This window comes from Sebastes umbrosus, chromosome 14 (assembly GCF_015220745.1).
Source record: "Sebastes umbrosus isolate fSebUmb1 chromosome 14, fSebUmb1.pri, whole genome shotgun sequence".
Taxonomy (NCBI): domain Eukaryota; kingdom Metazoa; phylum Chordata; class Actinopteri; order Perciformes; family Sebastidae; genus Sebastes; species Sebastes umbrosus.
This window is the reverse complement of record NC_051282.1, coordinates 15,142,694-15,158,099: the sequence shown is the minus strand read 5'-3', so window position 1 is coordinate 15,158,099 and position 15,406 is coordinate 15,142,694. Positions and strand designations below refer to the sequence as shown.

The 15,406-nt window shown below is 37.8% G+C and overlaps 1 protein-coding gene across 2 annotated transcripts; it reads left to right on the top strand.

Moving 5' to 3' along the window:
* The first annotated feature begins 487 nt into the window (after positions 1-487).
* On the top strand, positions 488-14,168 carry grap2a (GRB2 related adaptor protein 2a). Of its 2 annotated transcripts, XM_037792347.1 has the most exons (9): positions 488-928; positions 3,296-3,356; positions 6,811-6,962; positions 7,047-7,138; positions 7,681-7,800; positions 10,620-10,809; positions 11,931-12,023; positions 12,991-13,107; positions 13,552-14,168. In XM_037792347.1, exons 3-9 carry the CDS (start codon positions 6,885-6,887, stop codon positions 13,729-13,731), a joined length of 870 nt encoding a protein of 289 aa, XP_037648275.1. In that variant the 5' UTR covers positions 488-928; positions 3,296-3,356; positions 6,811-6,884; the 3' UTR covers positions 13,732-14,168. The 2 variants fall into 2 exon arrangements, with proteins under 2 accessions (XP_037648275.1, XP_037648274.1); XM_037792346.1 differs by lacking the exon at positions 3,296-3,356 and having other exon boundaries at positions 489-928.
* The last annotated feature ends 1,238 nt before the right edge of the window (positions 14,169-15,406 follow it).

Here is a 15,406-nt window from a genome sequence, read left to right as displayed (position 1 = left end):
TGTTTTAAATTTCATTATTGTTGACTTTTTTTACAAAAGTCTTATGTTCAACATTTTATTTTGGCCTATGTTTTTAAGTTTTTATTCTGTATTGTTTTTATCTTGATGTTTGCACTCTTTTAACTTATGTAAATCACTTTGTAACTATGTTTTGAAAGGTGCTATACAAATAAAGTTTATTATTATTATTATCTTTAATTTCTTTAATTAGCTCAGGCTAATTTTTAAATTTGAAAATCCAGAATATATGAAAAAAAAATTTTTAAGTCCATTATCCTACTTCTAAAGCTCACCAATTAACACTTTATATCTGTTTTATTTAATTCAAAACCTAAGTCTATAAACAACAATTATACATCAAATTTTGTGTTAGACTACTAGGTCACTTCCTGGCTGGAAGCAGTTGCCAGGCAACCAATTCAAATAGTCCAGCACATTAGCATTAATATTACATTAATAAAAGAGCAAATTTACTTAAAAAAAAATTAAATCTCGGCGAGAAAGTGAATAATTCCCCAATTAAATGCCGAACTATAGACTACTTTAAAATATTAATTCAGACTTGGAAACTTTCTCAAACCTCAACAACAAACAGGTGGAGTTTTATTCTGAAAATGAGGACGGAAGTGACGGATAACCCGCTCCGTTGCTCCATGGCTGTTTCTTCTTCTTCTTCTCAGAGCGACAACCGCACCGACCAGAGACACACGCAGCTCATAAATCATCCGTCTTTACTGCACCTCATCCCGCCAACAGACCAGTAAATCATCCCTCAGCGCAAACCGGGGCTTTTATTTGATTATGCAAACATAGTGTGAGCCTATAAATATGCTGCTGTGTTCACATTTCGGCAGGAGAAGAGGTCAGCCTTAGAATAAACTAGAATAAACTCCACACAACTTCAGCTCCACTCCGGAGAGGAGGAAAGGTAAGAAGAACAATGTTGATTAAATATCAGAAAATGTTATTATTAAAAAAAATCAACCATATACTTCATTGCAAAAAAAATTGAATTTAAGTAACAGCTCAGTTCTCTTCCTCTTTCTCTTTCTCTTTATTTCTCACTTCTCTAACGTTCATCTCTAGGTACATAGACTATAACAAAAATATTGACAGCAATTTTTACAATTTATGTAATTTTTTAAAACTGAATGAAACCCTTTTGGAAATCTCTGCTGCATCTGCAACAGCCAACACACATCTGGCTTTTATACTCTGTTATATGGACACCTGCAGCAGTCTGCACTCCAGTTATACTTGTGTACATGTAAACACAGGTTAAAACTTAAATTTCTGATCTAATTTCTTTGTTATTTATGTGTTCATTAACTGGATCCTATGTGTTTGTTATGGCTGGTTTGTTCCTCAGCTGCATGTTTTTACTGCCCTCACTTTGGGGAAGTGGTTTTTGAAGGGTATCGTTGGTGTACACGAGAGGGTTTAAGGAGGCCATAACTCATAATCATTTTATTAATTCAGATGTTTTGTTTTTTTGAGTTTTTGTGTCACCAGAGAGGTCAGACATCAGGGTTAGAGGTCAATGTTGGACTCTGTGAGCGACCTCATGTCAAGACATCCTCCTGGTGCATGGTACACACCCTGCTGCACCCTGTAGTGGAAGAAAACTAACTATTACCGTCATTAGTGACTAATGAGTGCTACAGGAATGAGTCCTAAAACACAGAAATAAGTTAGCATTTTAGCACTTCAGGCTTCCTCGTCTGGAAGTCAATGTTTTTGGTTTTTTTTACGTTTTTTTTAGTTAGATGTCTGAAATAAGGTCTGTGGTTAAAACAAGCTGAAGAGATTTTAACGTTTTGTTCTACGACATAAAATACATCAGTAAATATCCCACTTGTGAATTTTGAAGCCTTTACGAGTCTTAAGAAAGGCGATTGCTAACAAGTGGCTAAATCACGCCGATTCATCCGCCTTTACAGCCTCGTTAACTCACATTCACGCGACCGTGGTGTAGTTTATCTATAGCCTAACATTAGCGTTTTACATCTGGCGATTGCATTCACACTTCAAAAATCCTGAAGTGGTGTTCATTTGTGGAGATTGTCTTGCTCAACAAAACATGTACGTATCATAAACGTTTGTTTTTTCTTGTATCTTGTATTTCCTTTTTTATTCGTGAAGCTCAGCATGACTTTCAAAAACGTATTAAGTATGTTTTTAGTAACGCGTGATGCAGGTGTCAGTTTACGCTCCAGTCTTTTCAAAATAAAACTACTTAGTTAGGTTTAGGAAAACATCGACTTTGTTAGGTTTAGGCAACAAAACTACTTAGTTAGGTTTAGGAAAAGATCGCGGTTTGGGTTAAAATAACGCCGTAACTTAAGTAAGGAAATTACGTGACAAATAAATCAACGTTCTGGTTTCACACGGGACACAAACTCCTAGGTGAAAGTCCGGTGTTTTTTGACCCACCCATCCGCCCCGACCTCCTCCCTATGTGGCGTTCGTCACTCTCCATACATGGTGCACAATTAAGTGGATTACATGCAAATTGATTATGTGCTGACCATCACGAAAAAAATGTGAAATTCGTGTCACGTGTTTCACGTGTTGCTGGACATTTTGTAGGAAAACGCATGAAAAATGTGGAATAACTTTTCGCAAGGTATCATACAAACCGGAGGATATGTTGATTATTGTGCTCACGTCTTTATTCTATAGATATCGTTCTTCTAAAAAGGTCCCAAAAGCTTGTTACATTTTAATCTACTGAGATAGACTCATAAAATCCCATCAGTGACACTGTGTTTACCCAATTTTTCAAATCTGGAACTTTAGCTATTTCTCAAAATAATCCCAGAGATTCTAATCATACCCATCATAATAACTGGAAATGCACATTAGAATATATTTGTAATTTGAGATCTGTCCTTTAATAAACTGAAAGGAGGAGTCAAAGGGATTACTGAGACAAACTACACAGAACTTCCATTACTTTGACCCAGAATGGTTTCATTAATGTACATTCCTCATTTTTGTACTTCCAGCACATAACACAGATAAATACAAACATTAATGTGATGGACTCATGGTAGAACGATTACTGTCAGCGAATCCACAGTGGCGTTTACCGTCCAGCTTCTCTTGCTGCTGTTATCATGTGGAAGTTGATTATAACATCAATCATTAACTGTTGACTGAAACAGTAGAGGCGTGGTTACATATTGATGAGATAAGAGTTTAAAAAAAGTCCCTGAAGCTGTGCAGGAAGAGCTTGCTGTACTAAAACTGTACTGGATTTCCTCTTTATATATTTCTGCATTTTAACACACAGTCAGCAGCTGAGACTGGACTGAGAACGAGGCTGTTTCATATGAAAGTGTGCAGGGAACAAAGTACGTTCATTTCTACACCTTAAAATCCCCTTAAACTTTTCATATAAACATAAATGTGTGTTGAATAAGTGAAAATCTTAATCTCATTATGATCACACCTTTCTCAGGTTCAGGTTACTTTATTTGTACCCATAGGTAGATTTGGTCTATAACACTTTCTGGAATGCAAGAACTTTGGAGTAGCCTAATTGTTACTTGCTTAATTGATCCTTCGCTAAGACACTTTGTTTTCTGGAAAAAACTAAAAGTGATTCAAGAGAGAAGAAGACAGAAGGGTCTACACTCTGTGTTTGGAGGATATTGCAAACTGACTCAGCAGCCAAAACAGGTTAAAAAGATAAAGATAGAAGCTAAAGCCTACAGACCACAGTGTAAAAGTGAACCACCATTGTCATAGCCCGGCTCCTAGGCCATGACAAATACGGGAAAGGACGCAGTGATTGATTGTAAATTAAAGATATTTATTACAAATAAATTAAGGATATACAGAAATAATTACAAATGTGGAGTGTGTCAGTCAGTAACATCAGTAATGTAGATGTGGATGTGTGAGCATGATGAAGTGTGATGTGTTGTGAGTGGAAACTAAAGAAAAGCCAAACAAAGGCAGCCCGGCAGGTTCTGACAGGGATGAGTCCAGGTGAAGGAAAAAAAGGGCAGAGCAGCACTTGATTGGGGCTTTTATACTCAGGACGCGCCAGCATCAGGTGCTCTGCATCAGGCATCCTCTCCCGTGATACCTTCAAGGACACAGGGAAAGAATGAATGGCCAAATCCACACTGGCATCTCAGTAGTGAGGCAGGGGCCGTCACACCATCACCTGGTAATAGACAGAAGGCAATGATATGAAGGAACAACAGTGTTTTTTATTCACTGTTACTATCATTACAAAGCAAAACATATTCTTCTACGACATAAATATTCAATAAATATCCCAGCTTTAATGTGTCTTAAAAAAGACGGTTAAATGAGACTACTAAACGTCATCACGCCGACTCGTCCGCCTTTACAGCCTCGTTGTGTATACTCACACTCGTGTGACCGTTAGCTTTTTACTTCTGGTGATTGCATTCACACTTCAAAAATCATAAAGTGGTGTTCATTTGTGGAGATTATCTTGCTGAACAAAACATGTAAGAATCATAAACGTGTATTTGTCACATAGGTTATTTTCTGCAATAATCCAAAACTCAATAGAAAAATCCCATTGTCTTTTTGTGGGGGGATCCAGGGCGATGCTGACTACAAAAATATGTCATCCCTGCAGCACTCTATAGTCACGAAAAGTAATCTATTTGATTCGTGTACATTATGTATTTTTTTCGTGCTTTCTCCTACGAATGTCCAGCAACACGTAACGCTCAATTTCCGCTCCAGTCTTTTCAAAATAAATCTACTTAGGTTTAGGAACAGATCAACTTGGTTAGGTTTAAGCAACAAACTACTTATTTAGGTTTAGGAAAAGATCGCTCGGTTTGGGATTAAATAACACCGAAACTGTAACTTTAAGTATTGAAGTAACGTGACAAATAAATCCACTTTGATCTGTGGTTTCACACGGGACACGACCACCGGTCTCACGTGTGAATGTCCTGTGTTTTTTAACCCACCCATCAAAACCCGAACACACGTGAGAAGTTGTAACCTGCAACCTCACCGCTAGGATACCGCCAGATACACACTGTTCCTTTTAAAGATGATTAATCTCTTAACCCCACGGAGTAAGGGAATATACTGTAGGGGGTATTTTACAGCACTATACAGTAGTAGGTACTTGAGTTCAAAGAATATAATTGTAAACTTGCAAAGTTGCACAGCTGCATGAGTGAAGTGAAGTCACGATAACTCACCACATCCTTCACTCCGTAACCACAAACAGAGTGAAGATTACACTCACGTCTGTGGGAAAATAACCAAAAGTTAACACCCAAGATACAGAAACTGTCATGGGATTCAAATTCTCACCGTAGTTTTAATACATTTTCACTAATGACGTGTTGACGTCTGCATTCCCGTCCTGTTTGTGTTTCTGTCGGTAAACAGTTAGCAAACGAGGAAGTGGCTTTTGTGACTCTTCCTAATTTAAAAAAAGATTAGAAATGAATTTTTCCAGTTCCTTTACTCTGCACATGTAATTTTGTCCTTCATTCCTGTCAACCTGATAGCTGCGTCACATATGACCACATACTGTGTAATACCAGGAACTCAAGTATTAAAAGGTTTAATGTTTATATTCACTCAACATCCTGTTCCCTTCCCATCATATCCCCTAAAAATATAAGATAAATTAAGACTTTTATGTAAGAAATGTTTAAAATCAACACTATGTCTACCTATGCATTGAGTCCATACAGTATGCACTTTGTTTACTTAGATTTAAATTATTATATGCATTTTATTTAACTTCTACCTTTTTTATTAACCCTAATGTAAACATACTGATTATGTATTTGTCTGTAAATTATGTTTTTGTATATCCCATGTAACAAAACATGAAATATTTTCTAATTTGGTGAAGTATATAGAGTGAAGATAGCATCATATGGCATCATATGAAACTAGAAAAAACGTAAGGAATCCATTGGTACCAAACATGTCATACTAGCTTGTTAAATAACGCTTCAAAGTTGCGCTAAATGTTGGCGAGGAAAAACTGTCATGGGCATTTTCAAAGGGTTCCCTTGACCTCTGACCTCAAGATATGTGAATGAAAATGGGTTCTATGGGTACCCACGAGTCTCCCATTTACAGACATGCCCACTTTATGATAACCACATGCAGTTTGGGGCAAGTCATAGTCAAGACAGCACACTGACACACTGACAGCTGTTGTTGCCTGTTGGGCTTCAGTTTGCCATGTTATGATTTGAGCATATTTTTTATGCTAAAAGCAGTACCTGTGAGGGTTTCTGGACAATATCTGTCATTGTTTTGTGTTGTTACTTGATTTCCAATAATAAACATATGCACACATTTGCATAAAGTAAACATATTTGCCCACTCCCATGTTGATAAGAGTATTAAATACAAGACAAATCTCTCTTTAAGGTACATTTCGAACAGATAAATGTGTGATTAATTTGCGATTAATCGCGATTAACTATGGATAATCATGCGATTAATTGTGATTAAATATTTTAATCGATTGACAGCCCTACAAATAAGTTAACTTTGACTTCTGGCTTCACACGGGACACGAACAGCAGTCTCCTGGGTGAAAGTTTGGTGTTTTTAGACTATGTCACCTGTCTGGATTCACGATTATTATGTTGCCAACTAACCATCCTTGGTCTATTAATACTCTTCCATTGTAAGGCAACGAGGCGTTTTAGCCTGTAAAATACACATGTTAATAAAATTAAATAAATACATTTGTATTCCTTTTGTCTCAAATGTATATTTAATTGTACTGATATAACTACAATATGAAATCACACTTTTCTCCCTGCATAGAAACACTTGCTGTGGACTCTCTGATCGTCTCTTTGCTGATTTTCTACGTTTGTTGAACACTTGAGCCAGTCCTGATGGAGGCCAGAGGAAAGTATGATTTTGCTGCGACAGCAGACGACGAGCTCAGCTTCAGAAAGGGCGATACACTGAAGGTCAGTAGATGAGGATTTTTTTCTCAATGTGGCTTCAAAATGTTTTATTGTGTGACATCTCGTTTCTTTACTTCTTCTGATCAGATTTTAAGCCCACAAGACGAGTGGTATAAAGCAGAGTTGGACGGAAAGGAAGGATTCGTACCACAAAACTACATCGAGATGCAGACTCCGAGGTGAGAGACATTAAAAAAAAAACTATTACACAGCTTTGTTGAATACCCGATTCTGATTGGTCAATCACGGTGTTCTATTTTGCTATGGACGCAGTTCTGATGTTGGACTCTGGCGGACCGTTTTTGTGTCAAATTATTGATTTCTTAAGTAACATTATCCGTTACTTAAAAAGCAGCGGGCCTGGAAAGGATGGCCTCCAGTTCATAAACATTGTTTGAAAGCAGAAATGTACCTGTGCAAACCATTTTAAGATCCAAATATCGCAACAGTTGCTAATATTGCGACAGGACTGCAGATAAAATACAGCAATAAGATGAGAAAAAACATATATTTTGACTGTGTTTGTGCCTCGGTAGATTAGATTCAGTATCACTTAGACTAATTCTTACTATTTGATAATAAACTCCAAAATGTCCCCTTTCAGAAGAGACAAGGAACAGGACTGTAATAAAAAAAAAGCTGTCCTTGCTCAGGGGAAGTTGCAACAGAATGTCGTTTACATCAGATAAGCAGCAGCATTATATCCTGTGTGTGTGTTCAGGTGGTTTCAGGAGAACGCCAGTCGCAGCGCTGCAGAGGAAGTCCTCCGGCACAAAGGTTTGGGAGACTTTTTGATCCGAGGATGCCAGAGCTCCCCGGGAGACTTCTCCATCTCTGTCAAGTGAGTGAAAACCTCAGAAACATGAACAGAAACTTGGAAATATTTGTTTTCACTTTAAATGAATGAGCACCCAAATTCATTTATACACTTTAAAGTGATAGTTCAGATTTGTCTCAGTGGGGTTGTATGAGGTATTTCTCCATTGTCAGTGTATTACCTGCAGTAGATGGAGTTTGGAGAAACAGACAGGAGTACCAGCACAGGAGCAAAGCAATATACTGCTGTGGACGGGGGGCAGCAGAAAAACATATTTTAGACGCCTAAAAACAACAATATCAGTTTAAGTGTACGCTACATTTAGAATATTTTCACCACTTTACCTTGCTGTCAGACAGCCCTTTCTGACGGGGAGCTGAAGCCTTTATATATGCTCTCTTCAAAGCCACCAGACTCCTTTGACAAAAACAGTAAATTGACCTTGCAGAACACGGGAGTTGCTGGTCTACCGCTGCCTCGATCGGTTAGTTTGTTTGTGTTATCGTATGACTTTGGTGAATCCAAACTATCCATCCATCCATTCATTTTCTTCCGCTTATCCGGGGCCGGGTCCCAGGGGCAGCAGGCTTAGCAGGGAAATCCAGACGTCCCTCTCCCAAGCAACGTTTTCTAGCTCTTCCTGGGGGACCCCGAGGCGTTCCCAGGCCAGACGAGATATATAATCTCTCCAGTGTGTTCTGGGTCTACCCCGGGGCCTCTTACCAGTTGGACTTGGCCGGAAAACCTCCAAAGGGAGGCGTCCAGCAGGCATCCTGATCAGATGCCTGAACCACCTCAGCTGGCCCTTTTCGATGTGAACGAGCAGCGTCTATACGCCGAGCTCCCTCCGGATGTCTATGCTCCTCACCCTATCTCTAAGGCTGAGCCCAGCCACCCTACAAAGGAAACTCATTTCGGCCGCTTGTATCCACGATCTCATTCTTTCCGTCACTACCCAAAGCTCATGACCATAGGTGGAACGTAGATAGACTGGTAAATCGAGAGCTTTGCCTTCCGGCTCAGCTCCCTCTTCATCCACAACGGCTTGGGGCAGCCAAGGAGGGCGCAGTCCACCGTTTTCCTGCAGAGAACCACGGCCTCAGACTTGGAAATACTGACTCTTATCTCGACCTCTTCACTCTCGACTGCAAATCGCCCCGGTCCGTGCTGAATCAGAACTAACCCAAAAATCACCAAAGTCACACAATAACACAAAAAAACTAACCGATCAAGACATTTCAGAAAGATTTGAAGGGTACTTCGGGGACGGTTTTGTCACTGACACCTTAAACTTCTGACACATAACCTGATATTGAAATGATTTGTGGTTTAGAGTATTATTACTAATCTAGTTGTTGATTTGAAGAATGTTTCCTTTCTACGCCCATCAAAGAGGTAAACTCTGACTCACTATCTCACCCTCTGAGCTTCTCTAATGTGCTGCAAACTCTGCAAGACTTCACATATTTACAACCAGGAGACAGCTGTAAGTAAACAAGACAGAGGCAGAGTTCAGTTAGTTTACCTCAGAGTGTCTTCAGTCATTCAGTCCACCAGTGAAAACATTCAAACTGCACAGCTTTCTTTAACTCTATTCTTAGTTGTTGTTGTTATGTGCTGTTGACCTCCATTGTGGCCACCAGGATCTGACTCATTCCTTTTTAGTGAACCTTGATGCTGTAGTTTTGTAAAATGACCAGCCGAGGAGATCCATCTTGAATGATGGAGCACAATCAGTCAATCAGTCAATCAATCAATCAATCAAACGGTATTTGTGGTTAGTGCAGTTCAAAGCACACGAGACAATAAAAATGACAAAAATGTAATAAAATCAATTTAAAAGCTATAATAACAGTAATAGTAGTAAAACAGCATGAAATAAAAACTAGATGAATAAAATAACAATAAAATAGAATTAAATGTTACAACTTAAATACAATAAAATAAGTGATTATTAAAATAACAATAAAAAAGAATTAAATGTTACAGTTTAAATACAATAAAATAACAATACAATTTAATAACATTATACAGATAAAAATGCAATAAAATAAGCCATCCATCCATCATCTGCAACCGCTTATCCCATTAGGGGTCGCTGGGGGGCTGGAGCCGATCCCAGCTGACATTGGGCGAAAGGCGGGGTACACCCTGGACAGGTCGCCAGCCTATCACAGGGCTGACACATAGAGACAGACAACCATTCACGCTCACATTCACACCTACGGGCAATTTAGAACAATAAAATAAGCAATTAATACAATTTTAATAAATAGAAAGTTTACAACTTAAATACAATAAAATAAGTGATTTATATAATAACAATGAAATACAATAAACATTTACAACTTAAATACAATAAAATATGTGATTAATATAATAACAGTAAAAATAGAATACAAGTTTACAGCTTAAATACCATAAAATACATGACTTCTAAAATAATAATAAAATAGAATAGAATTTACATCTTAAATACGTGATTAATAAAAAATAATAAATAGAGTATCAATATACTGCTTAAATACAATACAATAAGTGATTACTAAAATAATAATCAATAGAATAAAATTTGCAGCTTAAATACAATAGAGTGATTCATAAAATAATAACATTTTACAAATTAAATACAATAAAATTAGTGATTCATAAAATAACAATAAAATAAAATAAAAGACCATAAAGTGCAGTAAAATATTAAAATAATTTTTACGTTTTTAACTAAGCTAACCAATGTAAGGACTTTATAACAGGTGTAATGTGTTTTCTCCTTCTGGTCATCATTGTTCAGTTAGTTGTTCAGGTCCAGCTTATTTAACAACACATGCTTTATCTTCCATCAGACACGAGAGTGACATTCAGCACTTCAAAGTGATGAAAGACAACAAGGGCCAGTACTTCCTGTGGTCTGAGAAGTTCACCTCCCTAAACAAGCTGGTGAACTTTTATAAGTCTACCTCCATCTCTAAAACCAGGGAGATCTACCTCAACGACGGCAGCTCTGACAGTAAGAGCCCCTCCGTGGTCCAGGCGGTAAGAAACATCTCTGTTCAGCACCGCTGCTTCGAGTTGCTATTCACCTCAAATAGTTCAGTAAACTCGACTTCTTAATAAGGCCTCACCACAGTGACCTACTTAGGTGGGTTACTTTACTAAAATGTGCTAAAAGACTTTTTCAAAGGACTTGATGTCTTAATGAGAGTGAATCAAAGTGAGCTGAAGAGGAAGACATTAGACATTCATTTTATTTACTATTAAATAATTTATCCTGAATTTTTTCAGTTTTTTTGACTAATCAAATGTTAAAAAAAAATATTGTAATGACAGCCAAAAGAGCCAAAGTTATTCACTTCACACTAGGGCTGCAACAATATATTTTCATTATTGATTAATCTGCCGATTATTTTCTAGATTAATTGATTAATCGTTTGGTCAATAAAATGTCAGAAAATAGTGTAGTGATGTCTTCAAATGTCTTCTTTTGTTAGTCTAAAACCCAAAGATATTCAGTTTAATATGATATAAAACAGAGGAAAGCAGTAAATCTCCATATTTTCTGCCATTTTTACATTAGAAATTACTTTAAAGATTGATTAATCGCTATCAAAATATCAGCAGATCATTTTTCTGTTGATCAACTAATCGATTAGTCGACTAATCGTTGCAGCTGTACTTCACGCGAATGTTAGAGAAGACGCTGTAACAATGAAATGTTGTTATAATAATGTTATTTTATGAATAACCTAAATGATTTTTGTCATTAATTAATTATCTATTTCTTCATTCATCAATTTCTCACTTCAGCTCTAAATATTCAACATATTTTCGTCCTCAGCATTTTGCTTTTTGTAACGTTAATTTGAACTCTTGTCAGCTTTTTACACCAGTTTTTCTCAGTTCCAGTATATTTTTAGGAAGTTAAACAAATACTGTTGGTAATTATATTGTTTACTGTCATATGGGAAGTTAGAAAATAAATTAAAGCCTACATGTTTATGTTTTGAATATGTCTTTGCTTCCCCGTAGTCCACCGGGTGAACATGTCAGATTCACATTTGATATATGAACATATAAATAGAAATGTCAACTGTCTACTGTAGTTCGTGATGTGACGGTGTGATGTCATGTACTTCCTGTGTGTTTCCTTCGTTTAGGTGAAGAGGGGAAGTTTGCCTGAACAACGAAGCGCCGCTGCAGCCGTAGCTCCTTCACCGCGCAGATCTTCAGACCAGCCACACAACCAGCTGGTACTCTCTCTGCTTCTCAACCTTTACCAGTCTGATATATCCTCCTCATTAACACCCGGCATGTCCCTAATGTGTTCATTTCAATTGATTTGGATGAAATTTGAACACTATCTGTTATATAAAAGCATATCTTGTCACAATATTTCTTTATACTGTGTCGATTTTTAGGTCAGTTGGTCGAGTTTGCATTCATAATACCAATCGGACATTTCAACCATTTATCTATTATTTTAGCTTATTCATTCGTTAATTTGAGTAACTATTTCAACTGTTTAGATTGCTCTGCTTCCTTACTAACTAGTTTTCACACACCAACACCTCTCATTCCCAACTCATCACACACTGCATACTACATACTACACATTTCCCAGCGCGTCAAACTATGACGCTCCACTATGGTCGCAGTAAACACGTGGTTAACATTGTGAATTCAAACAAAAAATCTTGCTTAGGTTTAGGCAACAAAACCATTTAGTAGGGTTCAAGAGAAAAGAACATGGTTTGGCTAAAGGCCCAGACACACCAAGCCGACATTGAAGAAGTAGCGGCGATGAAGGCCGACCATTGTGTCGCGTCACGTCGCCTTTGTCTTGTCCGACAAGTTGCATTTGAACACACTGTAAAGATGGCCAGTTAGCACGGACGTTCTGCGCCTGCGTGAGATGAAATAACTCTCCACACCAGCAGGCTGTGGTAGTCTGTATTTGTTATTCAAAAAGGGAAATCGGGAGACCGAGGGCGGCGGATATACAAGCCGTTGTTATGATACATACATGAAACAAAGCAAAAACTAGGCCGACAGACGCTCACCGACGGCCCCAAACTGTCCGACAGACGATCGTTGGCTTGGTGTGTCAGGGCCAAAAGTAACCCCTGGGCTACGAGTGGCCCTGGTGGTTCTCCAGCATATTATGACTCATATAATATTTGTCTGCAGAAACATAAAGTATTTTTCATTCTTTTCCAGGCTAAGAAAGTGGGTCTGGAGGAGCGAGCTCACACCATCGGTCACACAGGAAGAAACAGCCCCGTCCCAGCTGCTAATCCTCCCCGTCGTACATCGGACACCATGCCTCTCCCTCAGGTCAGCCTGCCATCCTCTCTACCTCTCTGCTTAATCTGGAAAAAGTCAAACAATTGTGAAGAATTTCCAAAGTCCTAAACACAAATGTATTCAATGTATTATAATATAAAACAAAGAACAAGCTGATGACAGACTTGAAAAGCTGATTAATTTTAGTCTGAGTCTGTTGACTCGTTTCACCATTTCAGCAGTAGCCTAATACAATTTCTTTGGATAATTTTAGATCTTCAAATTAGTATTTCGTGCCCTTAAAATACCAATTTTGTTCCCTAAATTCTGTGATTTGTGTATTTACATTACTTTATCACTACTGTTTTTATCATCAGAAATAATGGTGAACGACACTTTAACAAAGCTCTTTAAAAAAACAATGAACTCAACTTTAACACTGAAGATTTTGTATGTATTGAGCCGTCCCTGACTTCTTCTTCTTCTGTCCCACAGAGGGCATCCACGCTGCAGGTGAAGGCGCTGTACGCCTTCACCGCAGAAGAAGCCGACGAACTCGGTTTCGGCTCCGGTGACATCATTGAGGTGTTGGATCGCTCTGACGCGTCGTGGTGGAGAGGGAGGCTGCGGGGGAAAAGCGGGCTGTTTCCTGCTAACTACACAATACAGCTGTGAGAAACAAGCCGAGGCGATGCCGTTACTCTGCCTGCACGTATTCACAGACTGCAGGTGCTTCATGAACATAAAGACTGACTCATCTAATCTCTGCACCACATGTTCATCAACACGCCGCTGCCCAAAAGACTGAGAGTCACACATCATATTCACATACAGTATATCCCGCAGACTGGAGCAGAGACAGGAACTTCCTAAAACCTGCTGCAGATGGCAGCGAGAAACGTTTCATTATCTGTATCACGACATGTCTGACGGCAGGTATTTATTTGTAAAATGCTCGCTGCTGATGAACCGTTTCTGCTTGTGTTGTAAGTGTAGTCATATTTTATACCACAAAAAGTTTTGTATGAAAAATTCAGTAGATTTCTCAAGAAGTCTGAATGCTTAACATAGACGTGTAACTTCCTCGCAATAAAATCTTTTTTTATCTCCGATTTGATGTTTAAATTTAATATTTTAATGAGTAATGAGGGCCACTTACGGTAAGTATTTTTTACAAGGACTTACTGTTATGGCAATATGACAATATATATCGGCAAAACGATATAAAAATGTCTATCGTATACATTATACCGGCAAATACGTCATTGACAGTAGGCTCTCGTGGCCACGCCCCCTTTTGGGGGAAACCAATCCCGTGTCCCTCATAGACAGTAACATATAATATAATATTATATAATATAATATAAGAAATATGTGCATTAAAGACATACAATATATGACATATAACCACGGTGCAAATAAGTAAATACAATATTCTGAGAGGTGGAATCTATTAAGTATGTTCAATATAAATTCAATTATAGTATAAATATGAATTAAATAAGAATATTTCTTTATAAATGCAGTATTAATGACAGGGTATTGCACAGTTGAATTATTGCAGTTGAGTTAAGTCAGTACATGAGAATGATAATAACAATAATAATAATAAATAATAATAAATTATAGGGTAGACATTGCTTCAAAGTTCAATGAGACATCTGTTTATAGTATGATAAATGTATCTTCTATTTATCTGTAAAACCTGTCATTAACGACATACCCAAGTGATTGATGGTAAATGGACTGTAATTATATAAAGTGCTTCTATGGTGCTTCACAGAGTGCCTTTCATTTATCTGCTACGCACACTCAATTCAGTGTCATCTCGCTCAAGGACTCTACATTAATGTGGTTTTCATCTTTACACGTTGAAGAGAAGCACCTAAATGCCCCATCAAACTGGCCCTCCAAATTCTCTGCTAAAATTTACATTTTTTTCTTGAATCAGAATCAGAATCAGCTGTTTTTGCCAAGTACATGCTGTACATACAAGGAATTTGACTTCGGTTTTATGCATCTCTCTAAATATACTTACACAGAAATAGAAGAAAAAAAAACAGCTAGGGAAAAAAACAACTAAGCTGTAAATAAAGGTGAGGAATAAGCAGGACTGTTATGTGCACAAGTGGTGGCTTCTAGATGCCGACACTAGCCTAACGTTAATAACGCCGTTGCTCAGCAGCAACGATATGATCAAGAGGGTCAAAGTTCAAGGTGCAATGGTATGAAGAAGTAGCAAAGGGTATAGAAGCAAAGAGATGAAACTTCTGTGTTTTTTTGACAACAGCCGCTGCTGCCATTTTGGACTGAAGTCACTTATTATATTTATAATATAACACAGGTCATT

Excerpts from the sequence above, each read along its gene's own strand:
- grap2a (XM_037792347.1), top strand. The coding sequence starts at position 6,885 with ATGGAGGCCAGAGGAAAGTATGATTTTGCTGCGACAGCAGACGACGAG. Across the intron at positions 12,024-12,990 it reads ACCAGCCACACAACCAGCTG|GCTAAGAAAGTGGGTCTGGA; the intron begins GTACTCTCTCTG and ends ATTCTTTTCCAG. Across the intron at positions 13,108-13,551 it reads ACACCATGCCTCTCCCTCAG|AGGGCATCCACGCTGCAGGT; the intron begins GTCAGCCTGCCA and ends TCTGTCCCACAG.